General features: G+C 30.2%; 1 protein-coding gene across 3 annotated transcripts in view; it reads right to left on the bottom strand.

Annotated features, from left to right (window-relative positions):
* Positions 1 to 11033: 11033 nt before the first annotated feature.
* Positions 11034 to 19603, bottom strand: part of LOC122635709 (protein bunched, class 2/F/G isoform-like) — a 136736-nt gene continuing 128166 nt past the window's right edge. For all 3 annotated transcript variants that reach the window (XM_043826225.1, XM_043826224.1, XM_043826226.1), the window contains 3 exons: positions 17372 to 17530; positions 12822 to 13176; positions 11034 to 11755 (listed from right to left, as the gene is read on the bottom strand). In XM_043826225.1, coding sequence (XP_043682160.1) covers positions 11347 to 11755; positions 12822 to 13176; positions 17372 to 17530 — 923 coding nt within the window. In that variant the 3' untranslated portion in view covers positions 11034 to 11346. The remainder of the gene's footprint in view (positions 11756 to 12821; positions 13177 to 17371; positions 17531 to 19603) is intronic.

Raw genomic sequence — 19603 nt, 5'->3', positions numbered from 1 at the left:
TAAGTATATTATTAGAAGTATATTGTTATTATTATTATCAATAGTAGTAATTAAAATAATATAAAGTGAACTAGTCATACAAGGGTAAAAAAAAGAGAATTCTACCTTATAAGTAGTGTGGAAATAAACTCATATTTTCATTTGTATTAAAATAATATAATATATAAGTATTCAGTAATTATTTTTAATTCTTACATGTGACAATTATTTTTATTATTTTCGTGAAACAAATGCGTTGTATCTAGTATGGATCACTGTAAGATACAAGGATATTATTAAAAAAGATATACACATGAGAGACTGAAAAATATGAATTCACAATCTAATAAACTATTTATTAACCTATACGAAAATAATTATTAAGTACGCGTGGGAGATAAATAATTAAACAAGCTTATATCGATGCGATAGACGTATGGTGGGGATAACGTTTCTCACTCGTATTCGTAGTTCGTATTTTATCCATCGCTGAAATCACTCACGCTTCGAACGAAAGGTAATGAAGAGCTTTAATGAAGGCTCTTACAAAACCAGTATTATCCACGAATAAAATAGATTTACTCTTCGGTAAAGACTCTAATAAAATAGACTTTTTACCGAACTAATATCACTATTTTCATGATCTTTATCGTTTTGTATTGATGACACTGTATATAAAGTTAACCTTTTTTTCATATAGAATACCATTAACAACATATCTTCTTGATATTTCCTTTTTTTTACAAGTCATATTTGTTTATCCATTTTTCATTTCTTTTTGCTTTTTAAGAACAAGATTTTTGAAGAACAAGAACGTGTCTTGTAATAAGGGTCAAATTTTTTAACAGTCATTTTCTGAAACAAATAAAGGATAATAATTAATATGATTGTGTTTGCAGATTTTTGACTATTGGTGATTTTTTCTTTTCTATAACATTCTATTTTAGATTTTAAGTTAGCACTGTACACATCATCATGAAAGAAACCACTTTAGAGATTTAGTTATTACTCGTTAAAAAAATAAAAAATCATATAGAGAGATCCGAAATGTAAATAAAAGTTTTACGATTATAAGAAATATTATCAAAAGATTTGAAAATGAAGACAAAATAGATAATAAAACTAGTCAGGAGAGAAAGAGGTCGTTAAATTGACGCGAAGAATGATTAGTCGTTCGAAAAGTTAAAGAAGATTCGAAAATAAATGCAGCGAAAATTAATGTTCTTCTTTCAAATTTTTTTGATTAAACTGTTTTGAATGTCTGAACAGTCCGAAGAGTGTCACGAAAAAATTCATATAATGAAGAAACCATATGTTACTCCCATGATTTATCGAAAAAAAATGTGTAAAATTCACCGAAAAGTATATTTCTCAAACTATTAAATTTTTAATAAACGTAATATTTTACGATAAAAGAGAATTCAATATTTTGAAATTAGATGATCACCGAAAAGTATTACGAAAAAAGCCAAACGAAGAAATGAAACCTAAGAATCTTTGTTTAAAAATTAAACATAATGGCGGCAATGTTATGATGTGGATGTCGACTTTCACTCATATTCTTAAATTTTTTCTCAAGAGCCATATATCACTATGCAAATTATTTTACCGTGAGAACATGCTAAGAATAAAAAACATATTGCTCGTTCATGAATTTTAGATATTTCTAATTAATTTCGTATTTTTTTAGAATATATAAAACTAGACAGCAAACATAAGAAGTAGATTCGTAGACTATGGTTATCTAGAACATATGGTTATCTAGAATCTACTTTTAAAATAAAAAGATTAATTATTTAAATTATTATATTTTTGAACATTCTAAAGCAATTATCCGAATATGTCTACAACCAATAAGAAATCAATTCTTCCTTTTCCTTTCCTTTTACTCAGAAGTTCCTTTTAAGCCCTCTTTCTCTTTTTTCTAAATTGTTCTAACCATCTTGCCGGATAGTTAATCACAAAATAAGTAATCTCAAAGTGCAAGCAAAAACTTTCTACCAAAGCACAACTTAAAGCTCTATTATATCATAGTATATTCAATGTATCATAATAATCGTAAGAATATATCGTTATTTTATAATACTTCTCCTAACATCATTCAGTCAATCAACTGCACTCCGCAGTATACAAAAACTAGATCTCGTTTTAATTAATTTCCGTTCGAGGGTTCGTTGATCGAATAACGTATAATTCCTGGGACCAATTACGTCGCAGGTGAATGAACATATGTCTCTACAAACATCATGACGCTTATAATGTCTGTGAAAACACGTATTAACAAAGAAGTTATATTACTTATTATGGTACAGTAAAATTAGAATTTATTATTAAAATTATGAATACAATGAAATATTTAAACAGTTTGAAAAATAATTTAAAAGAGAGCGCAAAAAAATATAAACATTTTAAAGACATCAATTTTGCTAAGATAACAGTTCCAAATACAAATTAAAAATCGTTCAAGAAAAAATAAGTTTTAGAATTATCCAAGAATTATAAATACATTACTTCAACTGTCGGTTTAAATCCAATCGAAATGGTGTCGGATATTCTTAACAACAAAATAAAAATATATTCCATTACTAACAAAACAATTCTGCAAAATGAACTGATAAAAGAATGGTAAAGAGTTCAGGAAGATTATTTAAAAAAATTAATAGGATCAGTATCTTCGAAATCTTACAAAAACTTATAAATCTAATAAAATGAAAAAGATTTTCTACAAAATATTAATCGCAATAAAATTATTAAGTTTTACGATATGTGAAAATAATTTTGTAATCTAATTTAATTGAGAAATTATTATAGAATTATTACTTTCTGTTTTTTTTCATAACTATAAATAATAGTCTCTTTTTTTTAATAATTTTATTAGTTTGAAGTTTAAATATTATGTTTTTTAAGTAAAAAATATTGAAAGTTCTTTTATTAACTCTTTATTTTTCATATTTCTGTTAAATCCCTACTATGTGTTAACAATATCGTGCTAAAAGTTTTATTTTACTGCGTTTTCAAATGATTATTATATTTATATACAAAATATACTATATTATAGGTAGTGAATATTTATATACAAATATACTATATTATAGTATATATATTATAACGAATATATATAATATATATTATGACGAAACGATAGTTGTCTTAACAAATATATGTAAGTAAATATTATTTATGAGTGCTAATATGAACGAAAATTAAATGAAGCTATTACAGCATATGTATATATTATTATCAATTCATTAATTTTCATATACATATATATATATATATATATATATATATATATGTATACGTGTGTACATATAAATTTTATGTATCGAAATGAATACACAAAAAAAAGTAGTCGTTCAACCTTAGACATAATACATGGGGTTTCACTTAAGCCAAATCACCTAAATATTTGCTTTATTTATAATAACGCGAAAAATATTTTTTACATGATTTATATAATTTCAAAAGAATCAAATGAAAGAAAATTTTTTTTCTTATAAATATTATTTTTTTAATGATTTTTTTCAAGGTTACGCATATTCTGTTTTTATATATACACACATTTTTTTCCGTTGTTTGTTACAGCAAATTTAAAAAAAATTAACGATGCGTTCATCCATATACATTAGTATGACCTTGCAATAATCTTGGATTAAAAAATTTTTAAATCAATATGCTTTTACTTTTAGCAAGATATAAGATTTCAACGATAACAAAAGATCTATCGTCAATTTGCAATTGTAAATAAACATATTTATTATTATAATAAATGTTTAATATGATGTCCTTCTGATGTGACACATTTCATAAGGTAAATAATGACCGACTGTAAAGATCTTTCGATAGTTTCAGGTTTAATATCAACACAAACATTAATTATTCGTTTCATCATATTTTTTGGAATTGCGAATTGTTCTTTATAAATTTTATCTTTCAATATTACCATAACTTTTTAATCTAAATAGAATGTAAGATCAAGATTAAAATCAATCATATTGAAAGATCTAACTAATAAATCCTTGAATATCCACAGAGCGATAAAAAATGTGTTTATTAACGATTTTAAATTAATGATCAGTCTTTGAAATTTGATATCTCGTTGAGAGTAAATTTTATGCTAATTAAAAAATTGTAGAGTCCGAGGCCATTTCAAAGTCGTACTATTATACATGATCGAACGCATAATTAATGCTAGTTATAATATATAACAGAAAAAAATGTGTGGATATATGTGAAAAAAATATGGACGATCTTAAAAAAAATTGTTAAAAAATTATATTTATAAGAAAAACAAATTTTTTTTTCATTTGATTCGTTGTTTGAAATTATTTATATTGCAAATATTTTTCATATTGTCACACATAAACGTAATATTTAAGTAACCTGTTTTAGCGAATCACCCTGTACATACATACAGATATAATGTAATTGGAATTTAATGAAAAAGCAAAAAAAAAAAGATTAGCAATGAGAGAAGAAGGTAGATCAGTGAAGAGTCGGCCAAGTTGATTAGCGGATATCTTAATTACTGATTGGTCATGCGGCCTAATTAAATCGTAACTCAATCAGAAGCTGAATCAACCAGGACCACCTCTTTTCTTCTTCTTTTCTTCTTACATATGGCAAAACCTTGCGTTAGTATGCCGTTACGTTTGGATCAACATGGTCTGCATTTTATTGCTTAGAAGGTAACAGAGATGTCGCTGTTTTCGATATCTGCGTTGTACTGCATTGTACTGATGTAGATGTTGCTCTATGACCGATCGATAAATTCTACCTTATCGACATATTCAAAAGAAAAAGAGAACTAATATAAAAAAAACCAAAAAACTAATTTGAAATATTAGAAATAAAAAATATTACATAGAAATATGTTTTATCATTGTAATCACATTTATTTCCATATTATTGTTAACATATTCGGAGAAGTGATATTTATATATTGACAATTCCAGTAATTCGGTTACAGGTTTGAAGTGTTAATACTTGGATAAGTCAAAATACAATCAGAAGGTAACATCAATACGGGAATCAATATATCGATATGTTCTCTATCGATAATAATCGTTTATCAGATTTGAGAGAAAAATAATGCTTTAATGGTTGTACATATTTCTTTTCATATTTCCTTTTCTTTTTTTTTAATTATATTTTTTTGCTTTTTTCTTTTTTTTTTTATACATAAAAGCACGATGTGTTACATCAACATGATAATTGACTTTTCCATAAGGAGCGAAATTCATTCGCATTCATAATCATGATCAATACGATTCTCTCTATGCAGATTCTCTTCATACACACGCATAACTTATTTACAATATTCAAACGTTACAGAAAATATCTCTGTACAATTATTATTAAAAATAATAATATTTACATCTCAATTAGAATGATTGGTGTCGCTTACAACAAATTCATAAACTTTCTATTAATTTGAATTTTGCGTCATTCCGCGTCGAGAAAAGCTCATTGACTCGAGTAATCGTATTACGAGTTACTTATAATCATATTGGAATTTTGTCTTTTATTATAAAGTCGTAGATAATAAGAAATAGAGAGAGAGAGAGAGAGAGAGAGAGAGAGAGAGAGAGAGAGAGAGAGAGAGATAAATGACGAGCGTGTTGTATCTCTTTCTCTCTCATATTTTGTTCTAACAGACTTTTAATAAAAGAATTCGAAAATTGATACAGCACCGTTGAGATTAGCTTTCATTTTCATAACGACTAATTCAATTTGTATTTTAATTTTTAAATAGTTTTTACGTAACATCTTTTGAAATTTGAACGATATCAATAACGAATTCGAAGTCAAAAAATAATAGATTGATGTACGATACGCATGATTACGACGCGACATTTATTTTTTTATTTCTATCTATACACATACATACACACATATTAAAGAATTATACAACAAATATATCTATCTATAAACATCTATTTATAAAAAAATGAATAATTATATAGAAATACGTTTACCTCATCGATCCTGATAATTTTTCAGTATGTTTTCGGGTTCACGATTTTAAACAATCTTTTCTCGATAAATATAATCGTATAATTCGGCTTTAGTTTTCGAAATATTCATGAAAATATTTTTTTTTATTTTAATCAAACGCAATTCAGACTAAATTCATATTTAAGTCAAAATAGTAACGTAGAATTAAAATCACGATTAAATTAATATCGGTTTAATTTCAATTAGTTTATGTTAAATTTGAACTTGATTAGAATTGATCTGGGTCAATTCAATATTGCGATAGGCTAATAATTAACTGAAGTAATAAACGTTAAGTAAAAATTAAACGCAATTCAATAATTTTTCAATAATGATAGATCATTATTTTGTACATTTTTTACCAATTGAAGATAAACCAAATCGCGTTTCTTTTTCATCTCTTTGTGAGAATATAATATAATCATATCCGTTGAATCCAAACGTAATGTAATAAAATGCCACAAAATTTCGAAATTAATCTATTCATTCGAAATTGAAATTAAAATATCCAAAAATTATTTTCATAAATATCTCATAAACTAAGATCGATGCAATAAAAGACAAATGCTACAAAACTTAAACGGCATCGAACGCTTATGAAAGTTAAAATGTCTAAAATTATTTTCATAAATATCATGAATTAAGACCGATATATACGTTTACATATATTTATAAAAAGAAAGTTGCTAAAAATATTGATTTCAACGACTCTACATAATTACTTAAAGAAGAAATATAAACGATTCTCTGTTATCACGAAAGATCGATCGAGGTATCTCGAAAATCGAGAATGAAATACGAAAAAGGATTTAAAAGTCCGTTGGAAGGTCGCAATCGGAAATATCGTCGTAAGAAAAATGAAAAAGAAGAGCTCGGAATAAGAAAAAAAAAGAAAAAGAAAAAGACAAAGGGAAGAATGAAAAAAAGGAAGAACAGAAAGAAAAAAGAAAGCAAAAAGAAAAGAAAAAAAAAGAGGAAAGAGATAAATAGACGATTGGATAAAAGCAAACAGCTTTCGGACGCATACCTATTTGGTGAATTATCTCGAGTCGAATCGAATCGCGGCTTCGAGGATTACGTTAACGATCCGAAAAATGCAGATCGTAGAGAAAGAGTCGGTATGCGCGAAAGGATTATAAGGGCGATTTGGTGTGGTTGGAAGAGAGAGAGAGAGAGAAAGAGAAAGAGAGAGAGAGAGAGAGAGAGAGAGAGAGAGAGAGTTCGGCGGGGGTGGGGTGAGGTTTTAAGAAAAGAGAAGGGACGAAGGGGAAAGGGGGTGGTATTAGCGAGAACGACAAAGGTATTTGCTATAGGTGCGTCCAGCATATATCGTGCGTGTTGGGTAATGCGTAAGGTGCTGAAGAGGAGAAGAAAGAGAAGAGAAGAGGAAGAAGAGGAAGAGGAGGAAGAAGAGAAGGTGAAGGGGTAGGGGGATGATGATAATGGTGTGTGCGTGGCCGGGCACACACGAGCGCGTCTCGCGATATCTCACGATTCGATCTCCACGACGGGCTCTGAGGCCGCCCGTATATTTACATGTATAATTTATATATCCCGCAGCACGAAAGGGCGCGCGCGCACATGTCGTAGGACGAGGAGGAGGAGATCGAGGGCCGAGGTAGAGCCGAAGAGAAGGGCGGTTACAGGGCCGTCCTCGGTTACGATCATTCGTGGACGTTTCACCGACGTTTACGTGGCTATTATTATTAACAGAACACGTTTAAAGTCTCGCACGCGTGAATCCGAAAAAAATTTCGTCGAATTTTCGTTGGTTTAACGATTACTTTACAATTCCTACGATCGATCGATTCGATCCTCTTCTCTCTCGCCTTTCTATACTCTTATTCTGATCCCTAATTGAAATTGTTGTAGTTTCGAAGACAACGAAACGAATGAATAGCACAAATCGTTTGCGATTGATTTTGTACTTTTAGAAAGAGAGAGAGAGAGAGAGAGAGAGAGAGAGAGAGAGAGAGAGAGAGAGAAAGAGAGAGAATTTGTCGTTTATTTTCATGCTATTCGTTCGATTGCAAAATTATCCGAAAGGAAATGGTAAAATAAAAGTCGGTGCGATGGTATTCCGCGCGAGTTTAACCAAACGCGGAAGGTATTCCGTGTCTTTGTCTCTTTCTTTCTCTTTTTTTTCTCTGTTCTCTCTCTTTCTTTCTTTCACTGTTAGGTGGACCTTAATTAAGCACGGTCGCAAGCGAATTCCATAATACGTTCCCGTTCGCGTATAACACGGCCACGATAACGCTTAAAGTTAATGCCGACGTTAAGATGGCGCGGCCTTCAGGGCGCGACTTCGTTGAATTTTTTTTTTTTTCTTTTTTCCGTAAAATAATGCGACGAGGCACCGACTTTCTTTTTCTCTTTCTCTCTTACGCCCTTCTCCTCCTCCTCTTCTTATTACACTACTACTATACTACTACTACGCTACTACTACTACATTACTACACTACTACATTACTACTATTACTACTCTCATCTTTTTCTACCCGCACGCCCGCCATTGTGACCGCAAGGGCGCAATTAATTATTGCGTGCCCTCAAGGTATCGCATTGTTGCATCCTCTTGTGTAGCGTATCTTTCTTCGCACACATGTCTACCTGATCTTGGTATACGTGTGAGAAACTCCTTTTGACTTTTAACGCACGACCCCGTTCACAGGGACGTGTCGAGATACTCTCGCACCCTTTGAAATTTAACTATTCACAAATACACAAAAATACATTTTCATTCGGTTACATCGTTAATATTACATATAATACCATTTCAAATCATTCGTTATTATTCCTCGAGTTATTTCATATCGATGAAATAATAACGATACGGCGAATACGACGATACACGATATAAATAAAATTACAATACAATTTCGTCGAAAAATAATAACTTTACTAAATGCAAATATAATCGGAAAAATCATTCGTACCTACCTACGTCAATTGAAATCACGTTAATTTGATACGATTTAATAAGAAATATCGAGAGAAAATTTTATGGCAATAAAAGCATCCTATAAGCTACGAGAAATAAATTATAGTTACGAAACATATTTCCTCTCGTAAATCGACGTTCTCATTACCACTAATAACGATAATGAACGTGTATAGTATCCAGTATATCCGGTAACAAATCTTTCTCTCTCTCTCTCTCTCTCTCTCTCTCTCTCTCTCTCTCTCTTTCTCACTCTGTTACTCACTCTCGTACCTACCGCAAAGAGTAGAAAAGTTCTTTTTTTCTCTCTTTCTCTCTTTCTCTTTCATTCTCGCAGCAATGTGTATCGGTCGAAGAGAAAGAGGCGAAAACCAAGGCAAATCGACAATTTCTTCTTGCGGCAGCGTCGCGTGTCGAACGAAAACAATCGGATCTACCGGAGCGCGTAATTAACGTGAACGGAAATGAGTCTAGAGGAGGGAGGGAAGAAGGCGACGATTAAACGACTCTTCGTCGAATCCGGCCGTGGTAAAATTAATTAGTCCACTAGTCGATCGAACGAGTTGAAGACAAACGATCGAATCGCTATCGCACGTTTCTCAAAGGTAGCTCGATTTAAAAGATCGACGATCTAATCGGTTAACATGATCTTGTTGGTACTTTAGAGTTTAGTTTGAACGTTCGGCGTCTTTCGTTCGTTTATCTTTATCGCGATCGTGTTGACGAACGAAAAGTAGATAATTCTTCTTCTTCCCTCTTGCTTTCTTTCTATCTTTCTTCATGACGAAGGAAGTTCAAAGAAAGTACAACATGCTAATGTTAAACTCGCCCGCAAAGAAGTTATTTGCACTTTCGTGGAAGTATGCAATTTCGCAATTTGACGACGCAATTTGGCAAGATGGATCTATGTACGTGTATATAGGTATACACGTACCACATATGTATGCATGTGTTTGTATATACGTAGAATATATGTATAGACGTACAAGCGAAAACGAGACATCATTTGCGTACGGATAAAGGGCTGACACGAAGGTGTATATATAGTTGTATTATATAGATAGGAATACATACACATGTATGTATATGTATGTGTAGATACGCGATTGAGGAGGGAGTCTGCGTGTGTCGGCCCGTTTAAACGTAAAAGCGATGCGGACGTAGCCTAAGGGCATTCACTGGAAGCTTCCCCGAACGTCAAATTACGAAATACCTGTTCTTCGCAACGACGACTTCATTCCGTTCGTTTTGTATGCCCCATCCTCCGCATTGTTCGAGTTTTGAAATTCTCGTTTTTTTTCCCTTTTATATATTCTTTTTTCTTTTTCTTCGTTCTTGGTGTGTGTGTGTTTTTTTTCTTTTTCATTCTCACCCATATTTCATTTTCACCCGAGTTCTTTTTCCTGATTTTAACATTTTTGTATGATTTCTCTTCGTTCTTTTTGAATTTCGTTAAAAGAATCAACGTAAAGATATCGCGTGCAATATCCTCGTTTCTTTTTCTTCTTTTTTTCTTTTTTGTATAACGAAACGTTCCGCTCGATCGAAAATACTATCGTTCGAAACTTTTGAACCATTCTTCGAACGATTCGTTATGTTTAAATTGATCGGTGTGAAAGATTTAGAATTATTGAGGAAGAGATTACTCTTGAGGGGAAAAAAAAGAAAAAAAGGAAAATTTGTTCTTTCGTTTCCCCGTAAAGAATGTTTTACTTTCTATATATTTTTTTTCTTAATCTTGTCCGAATTGTTTTCGAATCATCGAGTACCATGCGGCCGTGTGGATATCGATAAAGACCTTTATCTTCTTTTTATTTCGATAGTAATTTAATCTTCTCTTAGGCCTCTTAGGCGAGAAACACACGAACCGCATCAAATCAATCAGTGACGCGATCTCGAAACGATAGGCCGAGACATAGAACTTTATTGTCCTTAATGCGATATAAAATACGATTAGAATCAAAAATGAACATTGCGGAGGTAATCGATTATAACCGGAACCGATTTCTCACCCCCTTCTCTCTTTGTCTGTGTGTTTTTTTCTTTTTCCTATCTTAGGCGATGCGCTTCACAAAAGTCCATATCTCTCTTCCTTGATTAATAAAAAAAAAAAAAAAAAAATCAACTTTATGTCATAAGTTGAAGAGACGTGGAGGATCGATCGAAATACGAAAATACATACATGTACATATATCATATTGCAAATTTCGATGAACGCGAAAAGATTTCCTGGGTTTCGTGATAGCTCGTACGAAAGTTATTTTCATTAAAAACGAAATCACTAGATAGTAAGAGTTACTATATGCTGCGACATTATAATACATTCGTCGGTCGAAAACACTTTGTAATTTTTCAAGAACTTTCTTTTTTTCTTCTCTTTTTCTTGTCTTATATATTTTTCGTTTTTATTCCTTTTTATTATTATTTTTTTAAATGTAATCCGAGGGCACCGTACTCTCGTTTATCGCCGCCAATCTATACTGCGGCGTTTCCAAGTTTTGCGGATTAAGATGAAGATTCGTTTGGGTTGTTGTAGGTGCCGATGACGTGACAGTCGAGGACATCTGTTGATTCGTCGAATTCGAGCTTAGATCACTGTAATAGGCACTACTCGGAGCGCTACTCAATGTTGGTCCATCCGGTTCAGCGTCACTTCCGGTGTATGCTGTGTTTTGATACGACGGTCGTTCGCCATTCCTATTGGCCATTCTTAGATCTTGATGGTGGTGATGATGATTGTTGTGATGATGGTGATGGTGATGATGGTGTTGTAATTGATTCGATGGTACCGGTGTTGGTGGTCCGTTTTCGTACATCTCATAATCGGGTTCTTGTAGCCTGTTAAATATTTATATTCAAATTTAATTTATTTTTGTTTTCGATATAGCTCTTAAATTGACTTAATCAATAATAATTTAATTAATTATGTTGTATTAATTATGTTAATTAATACTGTTATAAGTCAAGAATTTATTTACAATGTTTTATTACTTATATGTGAATCAATTTCTTAAACACGTTTCCTGTCGTGTATACAATTTTCGGTACACTATGACTTTCATTTTTAGAAAAAATGATATTTTTGTCATTGACAGATAAAGTATTAGAAAACAATTGTTGGTATCACTATTATATGTTTTGATGATGTTTTGTGATGATATTTTCAGCACTTTTCAAGTCTTGCATTGATGATAATAGATGCGGTATTGTTATGAATTCAGTCAATCATCTAATGCTGTTTTATTGGGCGCATTTATACTCTGCATTTGGTTGATTAGATATTTGCATTATCGTGAAAAAAACAAAAAATCGAAAGATTAATCGAAATTATAAAAAAATATTTACTAGTAAAAGACCAAACAAAAAATTTAATATATACCTCAATATATATATATATATATATATATATATATATACATTATATTATAATAAAGTCTTTACTTATAACGGTATTTAGTAATGAGATGTTCAATAGCCAAAACAATTAATTTCACAAAATAAAAAATAGAAAAGATTGATCAATTAATTTACAAAAATTTTGTATATAATATATATTCAAATATACATTGTAGAATGTATTATTACAGATGTAATGTTTATCTTACAACAAATAATACACGATCGATTTAATTTAATTAATTTAAGAAGACATTGACATTAACATTAAATTATTTCCAATTCAACTTGAATATAAAATTTTATCATTTATTAGCTTCGGATGGAATTATCAAGGAATTTCTTTTTTTTTTTTTTATTTCGATCATAAAAAGTTAATTATCAATCGAGCGCCTTGGTAATAAAATTAAAAGGAAGAAAAAAGAAATTGTAAAATCGGAATTGTTCATCATAAAGAAATTCATTCAATAAAAAGTTTTGAATCAATTTAATAAGAAAATACGATTACCTTTTGCTGTGTCGTGTTCGAAGGGTCTCCCTTTGCAAAGTTTCATCTCCGTTTCCAGCTCCATAATGGCGATGCAATCTCGCCGCGTCCAGTTCGTGATACTCGTCGTCTTGACCGGCGGAAGTTGTGCCGTACGTCGAACTTCCTCTCATTTGCAACTGAAGATCGCTCGCGTAGCTCGCCGCCTGAGAGTCAAGTTCGGCGTATAGTGCCTCGTCCGTTTGCATATGGGTATAATGATTCTCAACCGGTAAGTTCATTGCTCTCCTATGTTGAGGAAGAGACAAGGGCGTGGTGACGACACCCGTTGTACCACCTCCTCGTCTTGAACCGAGCCACGACCAAACGTTGTGTCCTGACAAAAAATTATTACATTTCGTTAAAAAAGAAACAAAATTTATCAACAGATATGAATATTCTTTATTAGGGGGAAAAATTTTCTGGAAAATTTTTTGTCATATTTCTATTCGATACTATTACATTTTTTAAATATTTTCCGAAAATTTTATTAAAAAATTTCGAAAATTGACGAAGTTATAGCCTAAAATATATTCTACCGAGTTCCATGTTACATGTAAACTTTAAAATATTGTTTTCTCAAAACTATATATTCAAAGATATTGAAAATTACTGAAGCGATTTGAGAAATGTTTGAAACGCTTATTTCTCATATCTTTGTATAGTCTTTGTCATATGGATTTTTTTAAGAGCCATAGGTTTATTGTATTCATTAAGACATTTTAATCGGAAATCGTATGTCAAATTCAATCATTCGCATTACTTTATTATATATTGTTTCGTTATTTATTTAAATGAAAGTATTCAAAATCGATCTCGAAGGACTAATTTCTTTTTGTAATTTAAGGTTATTTAGTTTCTTTTTTTTTCATTGTTGATAGTAAACAGGAGATATTGCAGAACTACTTTGTTTGATTTGGCATCGATAATTTCAAGAAAATAAATTGTTTTAATTATTTAGAAAATAATCCTCGAAGTATACATTAGCAGATATATTTAATGATTTTTTATTAATAAAATAAATTACAAAAAAAAATGTGTGCGAAAAGAAATCATAAAAATGTCTTTTTATATACACCATTTTATACACCTTTTTTTTATTATTTTCTAATGAATAGCATAATCGCCATTATTATCCACGACTTTTTGCCATATTCTTCATAAATATTCTATTTCTCTCTTATAAAAATGTACTGACTTATAAAAATGATGAATTGTTGAAGTAAATTTAAACATCGCTGACATTTTCAAAACTATTTATTTTTGAGAAGATCTTTTGATAGATATAAACAAACGATAATCCGATGGCGTGAGTATCAAATTAATATGGTCTGTACGGTAAAACTATCCACTTCAAGCTGCTTTCCTTTTTCTTGAGTTGTTTTTGCTACAAGGAATGTGGTACTATCATGTTACCGTTTCTTCAACGATTCCTTGTATAACCGTTCTGTATAACCGTGGCAATGAACGTCAACGGTAATTATTTCACCCGATTTTAATAATTCAAAATAAATTATGCCAATGCAATTCCATTAAACGTACAATACAAACACGATTTAAGTGTGGATGTAGGTTTTGTTTCCTAAATTTCAACTTCTTGCAAATTAAATTTTACTTTTAGCAAATCAATTTTATTTCACAGAATTGTTCTCTTCAATTTTTCTAATTAAAATAAAATCAAATGTAAATATATTTTTAAGAAATTAAAAATTTTATTGTATGTAGTAGAAAGATGTCTATAAGATATTTAATTAATGATAATTACCAATTCATTACATACAGAATTTATAATGTATGTATCATTTTAGATCTTTCTCATGTGTAATAAAATAAACTTAAAGAAATTCTATTTTTAACTCAATTTAGGTAGGTCTCTATTATATCGATATTTAATTTGTCTGTAATTTTTACAACTTACGAGAAACAATAATTTTCTCTAAATATGTGATTTGAGCTTGGAACAAAATATAAACTCATATAGATCTTTAATTCACTAGATCTTTAATTGTTATACGAATAAGTTCGATAAGCTATGATTTGAAATTTTATTTTTGAGTGCATTATTTACAAATATTTTTTCGTCACCTTTTATTTCAAAAATCAAAAGACGATAATCTGATGAATTTCATAGAAAAACATTGATTTGCAAAACAGTGAATTTGATTTGCAAACGGTTGAATTTAATTGTGGTTTGCAAAAGAGTGCATTTGATTTGCAAAAGGTTGAATTTGATTTTAAAAAGGGATGAATTTGAGTTGCAAAAAGGTGAATTTGATTTGCAAATCAAAAAGATTAAATTTAGAATGCAGAACCTGTATAGTTGGTTGGTTCGGAAAAAAACATTCATTGGAGTGTTTTAAGTTACTGTATAGGACCCATTTTTTATTACCGGTGAGAATTTTATTAAGAAATAGATGATTTTGTTGACTAGTTAATAACGATGTGTAATTATTCGTCACTGATTTTTTTCTGTATTCTATTAATGCGGAAATCAAATGATTTGTCTAGATACTTTTCTAATTTCATAAAGGTATGTTTGTATTGTCGATCATATGGGCCCAAATATATTAGCTATTTCTTGGATTGTTAATTAAATCTGATTCTATCAATGATTTTAAAGTATCAATATAGCGAACTGATTATTCGAATATTATCAGATAAGTCAAAATCATCTTTGACAAATTCTCTGAACCAATTTAACTAAAATAACTTTTTATTAAACATCAAATCTTTATAAATATCACAATTTTTTTGTTATTGCGATTGTTGCGTTAAATTTCGATTAAAAATGAAATAACTTGCAACGACGTATATATTCTTCCGAAGATTGATACTCCGCCATTTTATTTTGGAATAATAGATATCTTTTTTTTTGTTTAAAACAACAAATTTACATCTACTTTACAATTGAAGGTAACAAAACGTGTTTTCACATATGAAAGATTTAAATCGAACTTTAAAGCTAATTTATTTATTTAAAAACATTCAGGATTTATAAGTAATTCTTAATATAATTCTCAATATAAATTTAATATATTTCTAAGATTTTGAGGTAAGGTTGAAAATATTGAAGTAAAGAAGTGATGGTCTCGAAGATATTCTAAAATATTTCCGACTCATAGCAAGTCGTTTTGTTTAAAAATTGAATTTTTAATTTTAGAATTGTAGGCCATTCGATCGAATGATTATGCTTTAATATTATCGGTATCGATGAACAGACGAAATATTGCTGTGCTGTCAGAGAATTCTATTGTTATATTAGATACGATTGCTAATTTTTATACATCATATTTAAATATTAATATATTTATAATAAAATAGAAATCATTTTGAAAATAATTAATCAATTTATTTCAAAATTTTATATAAAATATGTAAAATTATGCGGAAAGTTTTGATGGGGCCATTTTCAACTTAAAAATTTAATTTTCAACTTTAAAAATGTTTACAATAAAATAGACGCTATATTAAAAATAATTTTTCCAAAAAATTTTTTGAAATTCTGAAGTATTTCCATGTCTTATAAAAGTGTTCTGTAAAATTTCAATGTTTTTTTTTTATTTTTTTTTTTTTAACAAATAATGTCAGAAAATTTTCAAGCTATCAATATGAAATTTCCGTATACAAACTGTGTGTAAAATCTTGTTATGTTCAAATGAGCAAATTCATTGCTATAATCAAGAAAAGCTTAGACAAATACGAATATTTAAAAAATATGTTAAATAGAATTAAAAAAGTCCATTTCGATTAAAATATGTAGCTAAGTAATGCTTTTTTTTGCACAATGATGATTCTGCATAGAGAATTCCTTGCGGTTTTAGCTAAAAAAAAATCCTTCCGATGTTGTCGAGAAATCAATAGTTTCATTTAAAAAATTGTTGCTTTTTATGCAAAACATTGAAGCCATATTTAAATAGCAATAGCGATGCAATGGCAAGCGTTCAGTTTGTAGCTCAAAAAGACCCAAGATTAATCTTACTCGTACGTACGTGAAGATTTTCTATTATTATTTATTTTTGTTTGCAGTTTTATTTATATTTTATTTTCTTTCTGTTACATTCAGGATATTTTTCTTATGTAGTTAATTGTAAAGCAACATTTTAGTTTATTTTTAATCACATTTTTGTATTCCATAAGAGGATCATCGTCATTTTCATCAAAAGATGCTCCACTTTAACTCAATGTTAGAAAATAATTATGTGAATGTAATTTTCATTAAATTAAAAATACACTTAGCATGCATAAAACAGATATTTATAACCAGCATTGTAAAGTCATAATATAAGTGCCATCGTAAACATAATTCCGTATTTCCATATATTTTCTAATTAACTTTCTTTAAAAAATTTTGGATAATCGTCTATATAAAAATGATCTGTTATAAATGAAAGATATTTAAAAATATGCTTCTAACTCATCAACTTCCACCATATTTCAACTACTTAAAAATCTCAGAATTATATTCCGCGTGGCTTGTTAGAGAAGCAAACGATCGATTTGTTTTGGGATTGAAATGATAAGGATAGACTCACCGGGACTAGGAGCAACGTCGTGATAAGGGGGTAGCTTATCAAGTTCTAAAGAAGCTCGATCCGGTATAACGGCTACCCCACCACCATTCCCACCCCCTCCACCATTTGAGCCAGCTTCCTGAGAGTTAGGATCTTCTACACCAACACCGCAACAGTTCGCTGAAACAAGAACCTTAAGGTTAACAACGTGATCTCTTTCTCATTCTGTTCGTTCTTCCGGAAAATCCGTTGGTGCGTACATAGATGCCTATTCGGCGAAGTCGTTCTCGAATTTCGTTCTCCTTTCGAAGATTCGCCGCGTTAAGTTGGTAAGAGAGAGAGAGAGAGAGAGAGAGAGAGAGAGAGAGAGAGAGAGAGAGAGAGAGAGAGAGAAAGAGAGTTCTTAAGATCTTTTCTCTGGAGAATGGAAACGAATAAGCAGGACGAAACACATCAAGTGCCAGGTGAGCTTGCTAGGAATCCTGATACGTTATACGCGCTCATGCAAGCCATCTATATATTATATATACACACACAACACACACACACACACACACACATACAAATATGTGCCAGTACTTTCTATGGATACCTATATTATATGAGTGACGTCTATAGTTCATATATACAAATATGTACGATATGCACATATATAAACGCTCCCGAATACGTGCATTATGACATAAGCAAGAATATGAAAAAAAAGCGGCTGTTTTCTCTACGTTTGTATTGTGCTCCTGTCATCGTGCCGTCATGGGGCTTCATAGAATCCTACCGGTGATCGTAGAGGAAAGAGGTGGGGAGGTTGTTCAAAATATACGAAGAAAGAAGATCGAAAGAAGAAGGTTGTATAACAGAGAAAGATAGAGGGAGAGAAAGAGAGAGAGAGAAAAAGAGGGAATAAGGAGAGGGAGAGAGAAAGCGAGTAGGGAAAAAGAAGAGACTCCATCCTGGAATTCATAGATCAGAAGTGCCGCCTTATGCTAAAGTAGACACAAGAGTATGCCATGGTAAAAGGGAGAAAAAAGGACGAATGAAATTATAGAATCTTCTGGGAGTCCTTTGCTCCTCTTTGCTTTCATTTCATCTCTTTTTTCAATCTACTTATGGATATTGTATATATTTGTGTTTGTATTGTATCCGACTAAGCTTTTTAAGAAGTTTACACGTTTTGAAAATTGGCGCCATATGATATAGATAAGTATCAGACATCTTAGTCTGATTCGTTGGATCATTAGAAGGTATTTACTCGTAATTAGTGCAGCATTGATTGTAAGTAGCATTAATGTAGCTGATGTATGCATTTTTATATACATAGATATAAATAATCGAAAATAAAAATATTTGAAGATTTGTTGTTTCGATGACATAACCTTAATTTGTTTCGTTCGAACGTTCGAAAGTATTTTGTAATTAATGTAACAATAAATAGCATTAATATAGCAAGTTTGTGTTTATTTTATAAGGATGAGATTGTTTAGACTTACCAAGTTTTTTGAATTTACGCTTCATATAGTTTTGATAACGACTTTTAGTTCGATTCGTCGGAGTATTTGAAAATCTTTTATAATTAGTGTAACGTTAAATAGTAGCAACCATTTATGTAGTTACTGATGTAGATAATGTCTATTTATTTTATATGAATGAAATTTTTGTAACTTTAAACAATTTAGGAATTTGTATCTTACATTATTTCGTTAACGTTATTTTATTTTGATTTGTCGGAGTATTTGAACATATTTTATAATTAATGTAGCACTAAATAGCGCTACTATATGTATATTGTATATTGATGAAGCTTTTGAGATTTTGAATATTTCTAAAATTGTCATCTAATACTATCGATAATGTTTTTTCGGATTAATTTTTTGAAGCACTCAATAATATTCTATGATTAATATATTTTTAAATTACACTGATCTATCACTAAACTATTAATATTAGCACAACTAGTGAGAATGTATTTTATTATATATGAATAAGATATTTGCCACGTTGTAAGAATTGGGCTCTTGATATAGTTTTGATAGGGTTACCATATAAGTTTTATTCGTCATAAAAAAACGTTTTACAGTTATTTTAATACCAATGTAACATTTTTCGCAATATTCGAAGATGTCGAAATTAACATTTATCAATTATTATGAATTAAAAATCGACTGATTATACCGAACGAATATCGAGCAAGCACGATATCGTAGGCGCGAACAGGTTGAGTAAATAAAAAAAAATATGGTGGGACCGTGATATCGA

Source organism: Vespula pensylvanica, chromosome 19 (genome assembly GCF_014466175.1).
Source record: "Vespula pensylvanica isolate Volc-1 chromosome 19, ASM1446617v1, whole genome shotgun sequence".
Classification (NCBI taxonomy): Eukaryota; Metazoa; Arthropoda; class Insecta; order Hymenoptera; family Vespidae; genus Vespula; species Vespula pensylvanica.
The sequence above is the reverse complement of the archived record's forward strand: the minus strand, read 5'-3'. Positions and strand labels throughout refer to the sequence as shown.